Source organism: Rhododendron vialii, chromosome 11a (genome assembly GCF_030253575.1).
Source record: "Rhododendron vialii isolate Sample 1 chromosome 11a, ASM3025357v1".
NCBI lineage: Eukaryota > Viridiplantae > Streptophyta > Magnoliopsida > Ericales > Ericaceae > Rhododendron > Rhododendron vialii.
The window spans coordinates 32,020,371-32,036,906 of NC_080567.1; the positions used below are offsets into that span (position 1 = coordinate 32,020,371).

A 16,536-nucleotide genomic window follows, 5' to 3' on the forward strand; every position below is an offset into this window, starting at 1 on the left:
AATCGGAAAAAATGGAAAGATTGATTTTCCAGTGTACTGAAAGATGAGAAAAATGAAATTGGTTTGGGAGGATCTCCGCCCTTGATATAGGAGAAGATTTTGTGGCTTAATCTTGGCCACAAAATGGATCAAACGGGTTTTAAGGTATCTTAACAGAATCCAAGCCCCCTAAAATCGATTGAAGTACTGAAATGACGTCGGGATCATGATAACTACTAGTCCATATGGGTTTTTATGAGTGGTGTAAGACTAGTCTATCAGTTACACTTGTGAATTGGACCGTTTGCGTTTAAAAGATTTGTTTGTTTGGGTTTCAAAATTCCTATTCTCAGTTCTCAATAAATTTTTTAAATCTACCTGTTTTTATTTATTACTTTAAAATAATCTTCTTAAAAATTCAAACCGAACATGATTGTTTTGCAGATATTAGCACACCTTTTACCTTTTAACCTTCTTTTGAAGGCGAAGGTTAGCATTTTAGTTAAAGAGTGGAGTATTTTTTTTTTCTTTTTCAAGAACCGCGTAAGTGGATCTTTCTTCTTCTGTGGGCCCCACCGTGGAGCTTTCCTCTTTCATTTTCAAGAACCGCCTAGGCAGGTGGACATTTACTTCCGTTGATCTTTCCTCTTTCGTGGACCCCACTGTGGACCTTTCCTCTTCCATTTTCATGAACCATATGGGCGAGTGGATGTTGTGCCGAAAACGAAATTGAGAATATAACAAATCAACAAGTAAAAAACAAGAACACAAAAAAATACGTGGTTCCGTTCAAGTACAAAGCAAGAACGTTCTCCACGGAAAAAGAGCAAGAGAATTCACTATAAACGAGGAGAGAAACAAATAGCCGGCTATATCCGTAACTCTCAATGAAGCACCAAACACATATCTATGGACAAATCTCTGGTGGAACCTAAAAGAAAGACACAAATCCTTGGTGGAAACTTAAGAGATGAATAAAACCCTAATATCTAAGTTCTCGAATAAAAGAAACCTAAACCGAATAGGAATAGAAGAATCCTAATCAATTTAGGAATTCTAGTCAATTTTTCCTCTTCCATTTTCAAGAACCGCGTAGGCTAGTGGACATTTTCTTCCATGAATTTTTACTCTTCCATTTTCAAGAACCGCGTAGGCGGGTGAACATTTCCTTCCGTTGATCTTTCCTCTTTCATTTTCAAGAACTGCATGCCCAGGCGAGTGGACCTTTCCTCTTCCATTTTCAAGAACCGCGTATGCGAGTGGACATTTTCTTCCGTGGATTTTTACTCTTCCATTTTCAAGAACCACGTAAACGAGTGAACCTTTCCACTTCCAGTTGCATAAGCACTAATATAATAATCGTAAAAGGCGACAGTTTAAAAGTGTCATTAAACGTGAAAGATGACAGTTTTATCTATGAAGCTGTCATTAAAAATATGAATTTTAAAATAACGGTTTGAAACTGTCATTAATATCTATAAAGATGACGCTTTATAAATGTAATTGAAAATAAAAAATGATAGTTGTGAAACGTCATTAAAGTGCTTTAAAATCGTCATCTTTTGTAACGACCTGCTCCCACCCTGTATAATATTATCCGCTTTGAACACCAAAGCCCATCAAACCTCCCAGTGAGGTCACCCATCCCAGGATTACTCCAGTGCGAACACGCTTAACTATGAAGTTTCAATTGGCTTTGGCACCCTCATAGCTTTAAAAGTCATTGTACAAGATAGAATGACGATATATTATTTATAGCACACAACTTACACTTCGCCAAGCGATGTGGGACTGCCCTCGGTTGACCCTTCTGATCACCGATCCGACAGCCCCTCGCACGGGTCCCAATTGCGCTCAGGCCGGTTGACCACTACCAAGAACTCCCCAGGGGCAGTGCGTCACAATCTCCCCCACTTAGGAACACACGTCCTTGTATGGGGTCGAGATTCTGTCTCACATTTCCGGTTGGTAGAGGCTCTGATACTATATGTAACGACCTGCTCCCAATTTGAGACTTTAAAAAAACGATGCTCATATATAGATGGCGCCGTTTTCTCCAAAAATAAATTTTTGTTCTTTAATGTCACTTATAAGGAGAAACTGACATTAAAAAAAAAAATAGTTATGTCACTATTTTACAAAATGACATCATAAATATATTAGATCACAGTTTAGGAGAAAGTGACATTAAAAAGAAAGAATAGTTATGTCACTATTTTACAAAATGACATCATAAATATATTATATCACAGTTTAGGAGAAACTGACATTAAAAAGAAAGAATAGTTATGTCACTATTTTAGAAAGTGACATCATAAATATTTTATATCAAAGTTTTTTAGATGACTGACATTATTTATTTACTGCAATCTTTTTAATTACAGTTTTTTCAAAAACTGACATCTTTTCACTTTTTGAAGCGTCATCTTTTAATAATATTATAGTAGTGAAAAAAATTATTCAATGCCCCTGGACACCATCACGAATGTGGTGTCCAGGCTTTTGCTCAACTACACATTTTTATAGGGTTCTCGAGATTGAGTATCAGAACCCACAACAATATGTGAAGAGACTTGAGATATACTGTCACGTGTTGCTGCCTCCAAAGACAATGAATAATCTCACCTTGCATAGCGAAACTCCTTCCCTCAATAAACAAACAATCGCCGTGGACCCCACCGTAAAATCTCAGCCAAAATAAATACTCAACTCGTCGGGGATGCTCCGAGCAAAATTGTACCGATAAAGAAAGGAAAAAGAAATCAGCTCTGACCAAAAAAACGAAGCTCTGCTTTCTCTTCAATGGCTACTTCGGAATCCCAAAATCCCTCCTCCTCCTCTTTGAATCCCGAATTCAGAGGTCGATACGATATTTTCTTGAGCTTTAGGGGCTTAGACACCCGCTATGATTTCACCGATCACCTCTACCACGCTCTCATGCACGAGGGGTTCCAAACATTCAGGGACGACGACGAGATCGAGAGGGGTGAGGTCATCAAATCCGAGTTGCTGGAAGCAATCCGGAATTCCAGGATGTCGGTGATCGTGTTATCCGAAAATTACGCTAATTCGACGGCGTGCCTGTTCGAACTCCAAACTATTTTCGAACTCTGTAAGAAGACGGATCATGTCGTTTTGCCCGTGTTTTATAAGGTGGAACCTTGGGTGCTCAAGGAGCAGTCAAAGAATCTGATTTTTGAAAAAAAGGAAGTGGCGGCTGACAAAGCGAAGGGATGGAGTGCAGTGCTTAAAGAGGTTGCGAGTATGGCTGGGATGGTTTTCCGGAAGGAATCTACTGGGTAAGTTTGAGATAAACTCCGCTTTTACTATCGTATATGTATATACTAGATTGGAGAATTATTCATGGATTGATGGGATTGATATTATCTATAGTAAGCAAATATGGTTACTAAAACCAGAAGAAAGTTCTCACCTTTAATTCTCTCTTGCATGGCTTATTCACAATAAAATTGTTTTTCCCCCCTCTTTTACACATATATGCCGGTTCCGCTCACATCTATTATGACACCCATTTTGACACCTCACCTTTCCTGGTCTCACTGTGCTATTTTCAACCGTTGATCTTGTTTAAATGAGTAAAATAGGGTGTCCTACAAAAATCAGCTCATTTTGATATTAGTAAGGGTTTGACCCAAACGGTTTTGCAAACACTAGTTCCTGTCACAATTTTTGTAAAACTATTTAGATCAAGTACTTACGGATATCAAATTGAGCTGAATTTTTGCAGGGCCCTCTATTTTACTAATTAAAATAAGATCAACAGTTCGAAACATTGCAGTGGGACTTGAAACAAAATCGGGTGTTAAAAAAGGTGTCAAAATAGGTGTGAGCGGAACCGGCCCCATATATAAAATACCAAAAACTAAATAGCTTTCTAGTTGTAATACATATTCAATTTTTTTTAGCAAATAAGATCAGGTATCACATATATTTCTAAATATTAACCCTATTGCGAGATTCCTGGCTCTGCCTGAGAGGTTCCCAGGATTTGAGGTCAATCCATACATGACTATGTCCCAGCTTATATATTTAAGTCCCAGCTTATATATTTAAGTTATGACAACATGCAACATGATACCAGAAAGGTTTTTGTCCTAAATTGTACATGTAACCGTACTTTTCGTTATATATTAATATTTGTCTATAGAGAATTTTCATGTGCGTTGCAAGGTATGTAACTAGTTAATAACAACTACTCATTGAATGTAGTGCTCTCGACTTTTTTTGGTCATATTCTTCGCGGATTTTTTTTTCCCTTTCCTTATGTTGAGGACCTTCATGTAATCTTGTTGATAATCTTTGACTGGATCTTTTTTCTTTTTCCTTTTTTCTAATATCTTAGGGAATATTGATGTGGTACTTGAAATAAATTACTGACAAACTAAATTAGAGCCTATATTCGGCTCGATTCTGTTAGTTTGAGTTTGACAAGCCCCAATGAATCGACCACGAGCTTTGAAAAAAATTATTGACGAACTGGATTCGGGCTTAAATTTTGGCTCAGTTTGACTTGTTTCAGTGTAACGAGCTCTGATGAGCCGAGTCCGACCTTTGAAATTTTTCTTAGGAGCGGAACTCCTTGAGTCTTGTAGATGTCCCAAGTTTCGAATGCCCAAACCTTACTAGTTAGTAGTTACTACTACTGCTACCAATCCTTGATTGCCGCATCTACTGTCAGTGCTTGACTGCCACATCTGCTTTCAATCCCTGACTACCAAAATCAACCCTGATAATAGGAATTTGGAATAAAATAGTGGGCCCTATTTCTGGGTGCTGGGCCGCCACCTATTGGGCCAAACCCTTCTTTTCAATGCAGAAAACATGCAGTGGGCTCTTCTTGGGCACTTTTCTCATACACTTTATCCAATCATGTCAAGCTTGCTCTAAAATATATGCCACCCTCTTGAAAATCAACTTAATCGCCGTTTTTCCCTGCAAAAAGAAAATTAATCCAGTATCTAACAATCAAGCATCTATTAGGAGAATTATCGTAATTCAAATGCAAAATTATCCAAGAATAATGGAAAATAAGTATACACTTTTAACCGTTCAACAGAGGACATATCCACCATAACCCTGTAAGTTAAGGTCTCACAATAGTTAGGCATCACATCCCCCATGGGCTCTTGAGTCTGCAAATATAACCCCTTTTTTTAATAACTCAAGGTGTTCGAGCTAGTACGTGCACCTTCAGTAATACCTAGGGGATCAATCTTACTGTCCACTACCAAGAGTCAAATTTGAAGCCAGGACAAATTTCTGTATGGGTTGACCCTACAATAGGTTATAGCACCCAGGAGGTTGCAAATATAACCCTTGTGTAGCACTTACAATACAAAAGTGGCATGTTCCATAAGATTAAGGGACGCGTAAAAGGGCTCGAGCTGGTCTAAATTTCCTATAAAGGTTTCCCTCTCCTAGTTAATAAGCTAATTTCCTTTGTTCAACCAAACTTTAAAAGCTTTATGACCTTGAAGTTAGTGTATTTCTAGTCCAGGCCTTCTTATGCTATTCTTCTTCTGCTATTCTGTGCCAATTTACGACTACCTTGCATAACTCTTCTAGAAAACTCCACCATTCACACTAAAACTTTAGAAGGCATTTTGACAGGTGTGGAAAGCTCTTAAGTCAATATTGACATGCGGGGTTGTGTATACTGTATGGGACCTCTTTGTTTGTGGCCTTCATGTTGTATGTGGGTGGCATCTTTTTGATTCCTTCTTTTTTATATGCCGTACTCTTATTGATCAAAAAGAAAAGGAAGCAAAGAGGAAATAGCCTAAAACCGTTTAGGTAATCATTGGTTTGGATATCTGCACGAAAATTTGATTTTTCTTCTAAATCTTCTGATATTAGCGTCCGTCCTTTACAAATTTTGAACTGTTAGCTATGAAGCCAAGTTCATTGATGAAATTGTTGTTGTACTCGAAAGGAAGCTAGCTCGCAAGGACCTGAGTTTTGACAACCATCTAATAGCTAGGTCAAGCAAGGTTGGCGTTCATTTGATATGTGGAATGGGCGGAATAGGGAAAGACGACGATTGCTAAACTTATATATGATTCAAACCATCATAATTATGATGCTGCCTGTTTTGTCCTTGTCCAAAATATAAGTAGAATTTCCAAAGGACACAATGTAACCCTTAGTTCATAACTGATGCACCTTTATATGGAAATCAAAATGTCCAATTGCAGAAAGACAAAGGACAAACCAACCAATGTGGGACAGCTACTAAAAAGTACTCTAACATTTATTTTGATAACTCAAAGTGTTTGAGCCCGTTTACGCGCACCTCAACTTTACCCTAAGGAACCAATCTTTCCGTCCCCACCGAGGGGTGACATTTAAAACTAGGGCAAATCCCCGTACGGACTGACCCTACAGGAGGTGATAACACCTAGGAGGTTGCAGATGTAACCCTTGTGTGGTGCTAACAATACAAAAGAGTGCGTTCCATAAGATTAAGCGACACATGAAAGAGCACGAGCTTGTCTAAATCTCCTGTAAGAGGTTTCCCTTATGAGGTTTTGGTTGTTCTAGTCCAGTTGTGCCATTTACTACTGTGGTGCATAACTCTCCCCAGAAGGCTCCAGTCCACCGCTCACATTGAACCCTTAGAAGGCATTTTCATGGTTAGAAAATCTCTTCAGTTAGAGATGTGAGATGGAGAGACAAAAACAAACTCCAACTCTTTCATACTAATCTCTCTAATTATCTTTTTATTTAATTTAAAGAGATAATTATCCTTCTTCCTATGTATTTGACAAAGATAATTTTATATCACCAGGCCATTTAATTTGATTGGCCAAACATGGCAGTTAAAACTGCATCATTTTTTACACAAGGCACCAGGTGATTGGACCATTTATGTAACTTTTGACCTATAGACACCTCGCAACATTTGGTTGGTCAACTCCATGCAGCTTTGACTTTCGAGTTTCAATCTATTGGGACTTGGCAATATTCGATTGACCAACTATTGCACCCTATTTTTAGACCTTGCAACACTTGGCAATTTGTGAAATGCTAAAAATTAATATGCTTCCTACTTGGTTGTGTATAGGACCTCTTTGTTTGTGGCCTTCGTGTTGTATGTGGGTGGCGGCTGCTTGATTCCTTCTTTTTAGTGTACCCTCACTCTTACTGATTATAAAAAGGAAAAAAGAAGAAGAAATAGCCTGAAACATTCTTAGTAATCACTTTTTTGGATATCTGCATGGAAATATTTATTTGTCCTTCCAAATCTTTTCTAGTATTACCGTGCTTCGTTTTCCGTATATTGCAATTTTAGGTATGAAGCCGAATTCATTAAAAAAATTGTTGGCGTGCTCAAAAACAAGCTAGCTGGAAAGCACCTGAGGGTTGACGACCATCTAGTAGGTGTGGATTCTCGAACTAAGCATGTTGATTCGTGGCTAAAAGATAGGTCAACCAGGGCTGGCGTTCTTGTGATACGTGGAATGGGTGGAATAGGGAAGACAACGTTTGCTAAAGTGTTGTATAATTCAAACTATGGTAGCTATGATGCTGCCTGTTTCCTCCCCAATATTAGAGACGTTGCCAAAGAACCCGATGGATTAGTTCGTTTGCAAAGAAAGCTTCTTTCGAATATTTTAAAAAAAGAAGAACGCAAATTGGACGATGTATTTGATGGATGTAGGAGGATGAAATATGTCTTAACCAACAAAAGAGTTCTTCTTGTCCTTGATGATGTGGATCATGCGGACCACATATTTGCATTAGCTGGTAAACAAGATTGGTTTATGCCAGGAAGTAAAATAATCATTACCACAAGGCTCGAGAGCTTGATGAATGCTGATCATGAAATTTATAAGGTGTATAGGCTTGAAAAATTATCTGATGATGAATCACTTGAGCTTTTCAGTTGGCATGCTTTTAGACAAAAACACCCTATTCAAAGTCACATAGCCTTATCAAAAAGGTTTGTGCAATACTGTGATGGGCTTCCTTTGGCTCTTCAAGTATTGGGGTCTTCTTGTCGAGAAAAAAGTATAGATGTATGGGAAAGTGATTTACACAAGTTGCAAGCAGATTCTGATTACACAATTCTGGAAAAACTTAAAATAAGCTATGATTCTCTACAAGATAACCATGACCAAAATCTATTCCTGGAGATAGCTTGTTTCTTTGCTGGAAAGAAGAAAAATGACACAATCGCAATACTAGAAGGGTGTGATTATTTTGCACTTGCTGGAATTCATAATCTGGTGGACAGAAATCTCTTAACAATTGAAAATGAGAAGCTGGGAATGCATCAGTTACTTCAGGACATGGGAAAGCAAATTGTTTGCCAAGAATCTAAGCATCCAGAGAAGCGTAGCAGAATTTGGCGGCATATGGAGTCCTTCAGCGTTTTGTCAGAAAACATTGTAAGAAATCTGTTTCTCATGTTGATATGTATTGATTTTGCACATCTTTGCTAATATCTGACTGTTTTTCTTTTCTTCTTAATTTTCTTTAAAGGGTACGAAAAAAATTGAAGGCCTCATTCTTGATATGAACATGTTGAGAATTTCAAACAAGGATATCTTTAAATCTATTACATTTGAAAAGATGTATAATTTGAGACTACTCAAGTTGAGTAGCGTACAACTCTCTGGAACTTTTCGGGCATTTCCCAAAAGATTAAGATGGTTGTATTGGCGTGGTTTTCCTTCAGAATCCTTCCCCAATGATTTTCCTCTGGAGAACTTGGTCAATCTTGACCTCCGTTATAGCAACTTGAAACAAGTTTGGAGAGGAACTAAGGTAAGATACTCCCTTTTGCTTCTCCATTTTCGGTTTTATAACAATTTCAATTATCAACTTTGTGAGAAAATCATCTTTTAAACTTGTGTGGCACCATGTTTCTTTGTTGATTAGGCTCTTGGATCGTTGAAAATTTTAAATCTCAGTCACTCCCCCAGACTTGAAAAAATCCCCGACTTCTCGAGAATCCCCAACCTAGAGAAATTGATTCTCAAAGCTTGTCCAAGTTTGTTCGAGGTCGATGAATCTCTCGTAAAACTAAAGAGACTAGAGTCATTGAATCTTCGGGATTGCAAAAATCTGAGAAAGCTTCCAAGGAATATGAATACGGTAGAATCTCTAGTGGAAATAAACATTTCCGGTTGCTCAAATCTCATGGGGGCAATAGAGGAGCTGGAGAAGATGAAATCACTGCGAGTTCTTCATGCTAGCAGAATGGATATAGATCGTTTCCTCACTAAGGAGGTCGTGTCGCAAGGATTTATTTTGCCTTGGGTCCCAAAACCGAGGATACGAATGTCATTGGCCTCTTTACCAAGTTCTCTAACACACCTAAATCTTTCTCATTGCAATCTCACTGAGAATGCATTTCCTGAGGATTTTGGTAAGCTCTCCAAGTTGCAGCAATTATTTCTAGGTGGAAATCCAGTTTCTAGACTACCGAACTTCATTAAAGATCTTACCGCACTCCAAATGCTGGATTTGTCATGGTGTCCAAAGCTCCAACATATTCTTTTTCCACCGATTGGTTTAAACAAACTGGTTGTTACAGAGTGCCGGGCATTGGAAAAAATAACGTATGAGACTTCGGCCAGTATAAAATTCATCTCACATGGCGCTTGCATGAGTTTAGATTACGTTCAGCATGGTTTCAAGATCTTACCTGTCAAAAAAGTCGATGTGGAACTGATCAACAAAATTGGATTCTTCAACTTGGACTCCATGGCAAATGTTGAGGCGTTCGTTGTTAACACTATTGTATGGAGTAGAAAGAAGTGTCCCATCCAGGTTCTCTCTCTCTCTCTCTCTCTCTCTCTCTCTCTCATGCATTTAACCGTCATGACTATGGGTTTCGATTTTACAGATACTGCAAGAATGTTATATATTCAGCACATTTTTTCCTGGGAGAGAAGTTCCACCCTGGTTTAGCTACAGGAACTGTGGATCCACTGTATCTTTAACTATGACTTCATCATCTGCTCATTGCCGTATTTCAGGCTTGAATCTTTGTTTGGTATATACAGTTCCTGAAAATCTGGATTGGTTGCCCGAACCTTTAGAAGTTGAAGTATGTAACAAGAGCCAAAGGATGAAGAGGGTTTACGCACCAAGGTGCTATGGCATTCCAGAAGCAGGTGGAGATATGGTGTGGTTAAGCCATTGGCTACCTGGATCGACACTTTTTAAAGAGGGCGACGAACTGGAAGTTTTGTTCAATTTGAAAGTTGATGGAAAAATTAAGGAGTGCGGAGTCCACATTTTGTATTTCAGAGAAGATGAGATGGGCAAATACTTTAGCACGATATACCATTCATGGGATTCAAAAATGTTTCGGTTCGTGAACCGCATCACTGAGAAATGATTCACATGTATCGGACAATTCTCTTGGGATCGAGATTTCTAGATGATAACAACCTCGGATCTGCCAGACCCAATACTCATATTTTTTGAATTTCTGCAATTTTTTTTTCCCCGTTTCCCTTTGCCTTCTTTCGTGCTCTTGTCTATTACATGGCGCTCTCTGTCCTATCTTTGGAGTACATAAAAACTTATGCAGTCAGGTTTTGGAGTGTTTGTTGACTAACTCATTGTACTCTCAAGCAATATATGACTATATTTCCTTGACAGATGCAAATTAATTCAAGTGTTCGAGAGCAAGAAAAATAAACATTGTAGTGGGGGCAAGCGCCCCGGTGGCCACATCACGTGCTCCCTCCGCGGTTCCGCCACTGCAAGGAAGGTATGGCAGCAGTCGAATGGCGTGTGCCATGATAAAGGATAGAGCTCGGGTGAATCTAATTCTAAACAGACCATGCATCAAAGTTTTTCAGAACTAACCCCAAGGTAGTCTTGGCATGAGACTTAGAAATTTTGCTTCCTTTTAAGGTCTTAGGTTCGATTTCCGCCCGCAAGTCCTAGGCCACCTCACCCAATGTGCAAGCGTGTAAAATGGCTACGACAGGGGCTGTACGGTGATGGTTTCCCTTTCCCATCTCATCTTTTTTGCCATTCCTTCCTGGTTGTCCCAGGACTCCTTGAACCATAACCCTTAATAATATCGACTACGAGGCCCTACCCATTACATTATCAGTTGAAATATGACCTTTTAGTAATTAACTACACGTTCCTACTCTGCCCTACCCATTTCACCAGCTTTAATTTATAGCCACACAGTCCTTTGCATGCATCTGTCATGTCCTAATGAATTCCAATATGCATTAAACAAGTAATATGAACTTATACGGGCTAAATTCCATCTTGTATAAAGACGTTTCTTGAGTTTAATGGAATACTTTGACATCTTCAAAAACAAAAAAAAAAACTTATACGGACTCTGCCTTGCCTTAATTAATCAAACAATCCGTTAGTGGATGGTGTAATTGATTCCCAAACACCTTAACTTAATTATTTCATAAAATTTCTTGTTATCCTCATATAGATACAATGACGTTGCGTCGTTGCCTATCAGCTATCAACGTCTATTATAACTAGGACAGATAAAAAGAGTCTAACGAGCCTTGTGATGAATTTGTTTAAATTTTAGTTTGGAAAATGTGTGATATATTGATTTGTTTAGTAGTCGAATTTTGCACGAATAGATTTGTATGTCTTAAACACTACAATATACATGTGAGTGCGCTAACGCAGTATGGAGACAAGTCCGTTTGATTAGCGAGATGATGTTAAAAAATGAAAGAAAGAGAAAAAAAAAATACATCTTTGTGTTCACTTAACACAAAATCCTAGAAAGTGAACTTTCCTGTACAACTTTTTAAAGCGTAAGGGCTTGCGTTACTTTCTCTCACAAAATGTGTAGGGAAATTTTATTTTCTCGAAAAAATTAACAACAATTACTCTAATTTCCTTCTTTATCCTCTTCCCACCACATTTCCTCTTTTAATTTCGGCAATTTTATTCCCTCCAAACAATGATATCTTATTTTCCCTATTATTTTCTTGCAAAACTTCCATTCATTCTAATCAAATAGATGTGAGAAAAAAAAAACTTTTTTCTTTTTCTTTTCTTTCACATTACTTTTTATCATTTTTCACTTTCCATTAAATTTTTCTCGCTAATCAAACGGACCCTTGATCAAACCCCGGGATTAATTTTGAAAACATAGGGTCATTCATACGCATAAATTCTCTTACCAATTATAAGTAAAATACTAATCAATAGTAATAATTTAGTTTGACAAAAAAACATATCAAAAGCTCAACCAGCATTTCAACTAAAAAATAAAAGATATCAAAAGTATACACTAATAATCTTCTTTAAATTTTCAATTTCACTTTTTTAGAAGAAAACTCAATAAGTTCTACAATTGCATTCGACGGGATTTCGCCACGTGGTGCCCCAACGTCCCTTAACACCACTCATTTGCGTGAGGTTCATAAACTTCGAGTAGACTCTATGAAAATGTGTAGTGTTTAGGTGTCACTACTACAATAATCGTAAAAGATGACAGTTTAAAAGTGTCATTAAACGTGAAAGATAACAGTTTTCAAACTGTCATTTATGGAGCTGTCATTAAAAGTCTGAATCTTAAAATGACGGTTTGAAACTGTCATTAATATCTATAAAGATGACGCTTTATAAACGTAATTGAAAGTAAAATATGATAGTTATGAAACGTCTTTAAAGTGCTTTAAAACTGACATCTTTTGTATAGACCCGCTCCCGCCCTATATAATATTGTTCGTTTTGAACACCAAACTCCATCAAACCTCCCAATGAGGTCACCCATCCCCAGATTACTCTAGTGCGAGCACGCTTAACTATGTAGTTTCAATTGATTTTGGCACTCTCGTAGCTTTAAAAGTCCTTGTACAAGATAGTATGACTATATATTATTTATAGCACACAACTTATACTTCACCATGCGATGTGGGACTACCCTCGGTTGACCCTTCTGGTTACCGATCAGACAGCCCCTCGCACAAGTCCCAACTGCCCTCAGGCCGGTTGACCACTACTTGGAACTCTCCAGGGGCAGAGCATCACAATCTCCCCCACTTAGGAACACACGTCCTCATATGAGGTTGAGATTCTGTCTCACATTTTCGGTTGGTACAGGTTCTGATACTATATGTAACGACCCGCTCCCGATTTGAGACTTCAAAGCAACGACGCTCATAGATGGATCGTTTTCTCCAAAAATAAATTTTTGTTCTTCAATGTCACTTATAAGGAGAAACCGACATTAAAAAGAAAGAATACTTATGTCACTATTTTACAAAGTGACATCATAAATATATTAGATCACAGTTTAGGAGAAACTGACATTAAAAAGAAAAAATAGTTATGTCACTATTTTTCAAAGTGACATCATAAATATATTAGATCACAGTTTAGGGGAAACTAACATTAAAAAGAAAGAATAGTTATGCCACTATTTTAAAAAATGACATCATAAGTATGTTATATCACAGTTTTTTAGATGACTGACATTATCTATCTATTGCAATCTTTTTAATTACAGTTTTTTCAAAAACTGACATCTTTTCACTTTTTCAAGCGTCATCTTTTAACAATATTGTAGTAGTTTGTATTAATGTGACGCCACATGACAGTGTTCCAAAACCACCCAATAATTTGTATACAAAGGGTGAGGTGGGTTTAAAGTTAGGAAATAATCTTATGTGGTGTTGTCATCAAATCGTAATAGGGTAGTGTTAACTTTTGGTGTGGGGGCATGGATTTCATGTAGAGAAATAATCTAGTGTGGTGTCATCATCAAATCATTTATTAATTTGGAAAAAATTTAGTATATATAGTAATAGTATTAGTTTTTTTTTTTTACTTCTGGGGTAGCTCGACCCCACTACTAACAGTCTAACACCGAGTCGTCGACACTGAGTATAAGTACCGGTGTCGAACACTCTACGCTTTGGAAAACAATATCGGATATGTACATGGCCGACATATATTATTTTATGATATAGAATAAGACTGAGAGTAGTTTGAATTCATTTTTAGCCACTAGGAGATTTTATAACATAAATGCAAAATTAAATTTCACGGGAAAATTTATGAACTTAAGTTAGTTGAACAATTCTAAATATTACGTAGTGCTTCATTCAGCTTCTAGAGATAAAAGGATCCTAAACGAAGTGTGAAACTTGTTGTGCTCTGAAGGATCAAACCATACCAAAACACATACGCGAACAACATAATATTTATGTGGTTCCCCCACAATCGGATATTCCACGGAGAATCGGAGCCATCACACTATGAACAAGATTTATACTAACATGATGTTTTCCCAAATCATTACACTCTCTTTGTGATTTACATTGCTGGCCTTGCCAATAACCAGAGTCAAGGTCTCCTTTCATAAAGGTATAGTAGCATATAGTCAAGGTCTCCTTTCATAAAGGTATATATTGCAAAGCCACACCACCAGACATGGCTTTTACCCAATCAGGTGAGCAAAGACTTTGAGGTTAATTTGTGGTTTGTGGTTTGAGGATGAGAGAATGGGGGCCACAAGGCCTCCCAAGTCAACAAAACCTGATCTAGGAGGGATTGACTAAAAAACCACTGAAACGAGAAGATACTCCTTAATTCTTAAATTTTCCCTTTATCCTCCAAAATTACTATGGGTGTACACCAAATGCATATCGCATTGTGTAGAACTTGTCTCGGGATCTTATATAAATGATTAGTGCCGCTTATTTTATTTAAAAATGCATTGGTAAGGATCCATGTAAAAAAATAAGCTCAATTGGATATCAGTAAAGGCTTATCAGTTCTGTCCTCAAAGAATTAATCAAGCCCTTACCAATATCTGATTGAACTTATTTTTTTACAGAAATTTTTAAAAAGATATTTTAAGCAAATTGAGCAGTTTCAATCATTTGTGTTGAATTCCGAGGTAGATTCCACACAAGGTGTCGTGCAAATGTTGTACTTATAGATGGACTCTTAATCCACAAGGACACCCTTGTCTTGATCAAATCTCTGATCTCATCAACCTCTTTGATTACATCGTTAAAGATTAGCTCATCACGTGTTTTCCAGGTTGACCATTAGTCGAACATGACCATTTGATATCCCACTAGCACAAAATCGAAGCCCACACACACTCTCCGGACAAAGTTGTTGGGGAGCAGTCAATGAATTGATGTTTCCTCGTCCATAGAGGATACACGCCATGGCTCTTCCCCAGAGCCACTTTGAGCTAGTATTCCTCCACTGTTGATCATTATTAACATTACATTTTTTAATATATTGAGTGGGTTGGATGAACGAGACAACTCTGAAGCCGGGGCTCGAACTATAATAAAAAAGTATCTAGGAGGGACCTTAAAATTCGTAAATTTTTTAGAACTTAAAGTACTGGCAGTATGTCAAGTTTTAGCTCATGTCCGGCTTTAAATTAATAACTCATACAAGTGTCTCAAAATCTAAGTACGGTTACAATATTAGATCATTTAGAGCATCTCCAACCCATCTCCAAACCCCCAAAATGGTGAATGGATATAAAATATTGAGGGAAGATTTTTTTATTTACTCTATTTTCTTCAACTTTTGGGCAAGACCGGTTTTGAGCATACGCTAATGGTGTAGTTGCATTGGACCCCAAATTTTTGCTTATGTTTAGGGGCTCCAAAATATATATGCCAATGTATTATGTATATAGATACAACATTAGTAGAAAAATGTTAGGCCCCAAATTTTTGCTTATGTTTAGGGGCTCCATATTTGCCTCAATTTTGGAGGATTGATTTTCATGCTCCATAATTGGAGTATGAAGAAAGAAAAATAAAATGAAGATGACAAATAGAGTCGTTAATGAACCTTTGATTGACCCGCCTACTATTGATTTATATTTGATCTGCCCATATTCAATTTACGACCTGTTTCAACCCGCCCTAACCTACCCTACTCTAACCCATCCATTTGCCACATCTAGTTTTGAGTCTCAAAACCTTTGTGTACGGTTTCTAATAAATTTTCTATATCTATTACTTGTATTCTCTACTCATTAATCTAAAAAATCTCCCTTAAAATTCAAACAAAGAGGGATAGTTTTGAGGATATCAATAAACCTTTTACTCATTTTAACCTCTACCAGTCTACCTGAAGATAGAAGTTAACATTTTCCTTAACAAAAATTTTACAACCACACCCAAAACCACACACCCAAATACACACCTCTTACAAAACACAAGGGTCTCACACATACTATGTGTGGTTCCACACACACTGCACACATAGTGTGTGTGGAACCCTTGTATTTTATGGGAGGGTATATATTTGGGTGTGTGATTTTAGGTATGGTTGTAGCACACGTCTTTCCTTAAAGAATATTTTTTAAGAGTTTTTAAATATTCATCCTCATCAGACATGTCACGTAAGTTTCCATTCTAGCCACTTTTCGTGCTTATGTTTCCATCCTCTTAGTGTGTGAATTACCAATCTTACCATTTTCACTATAATATACAAATCTTATGTATTTTTAAAGACCTAATTTAGTGGGATTAGATTGGATTATTTTTCTAATTTAATGGGATTGGATTGTTTTTCTAATTCAATGGGATT

General features: G+C 37.4%; 1 protein-coding gene and 1 long non-coding RNA gene across 2 annotated transcripts in view; one reads left to right on the forward strand and one right to left on the reverse strand.

The window, feature by feature from the left end:
• The first annotated feature begins 2,781 nt into the window (after nucleotides 1-2,781).
• Nucleotides 2,782-10,628, forward strand: LOC131307848 (disease resistance protein RPV1-like). The gene is made up of 5 exons (XM_058334566.1): nucleotides 2,782-3,278; nucleotides 7,292-8,390; nucleotides 8,485-8,769; nucleotides 8,884-9,777; nucleotides 9,854-10,628. Exons 1-5 carry the CDS (start codon nucleotides 2,782-2,784, stop codon nucleotides 10,349-10,351), a joined length of 3,273 nt encoding a protein of 1,090 aa, XP_058190549.1. The 3' UTR covers nucleotides 10,352-10,628.
• The window catches only part of LOC131307868 (uncharacterized), a 31,234-nt gene continuing 17,556 nt past the window's right edge, over nucleotides 2,859-16,536 (reverse strand). Inside the window, exon 2 of the long non-coding RNA XR_009194246.1 lies at nucleotides 2,859-4,618. This is a non-coding gene — a long non-coding RNA (uncharacterized LOC131307868). The remainder of the gene's footprint in view (nucleotides 4,619-16,536) is intronic.

What these genes read in the sequence shown, in the direction of transcription:
- LOC131307848 (XM_058334566.1), top strand. Translation starts at nt 2,782, where the DNA reads ATGGCTACTTCGGAATCCCAAAATCCCTCCTCCTCCTCTTTGAATCCC. An exon ending in TTCCGGAAGGAATCTACTGG is followed by an intron (nt 3,279 to 7,291) that starts GTAAGTTTGAGA and finishes TTGCAATTTTAG; the next exon opens with GTATGAAGCCGAATTCATTA. An exon ending in AAGTTTGGAGAGGAACTAAG is followed by an intron (nt 8,770 to 8,883) that starts GTAAGATACTCC and finishes TTTGTTGATTAG; the next exon opens with GCTCTTGGATCGTTGAAAAT.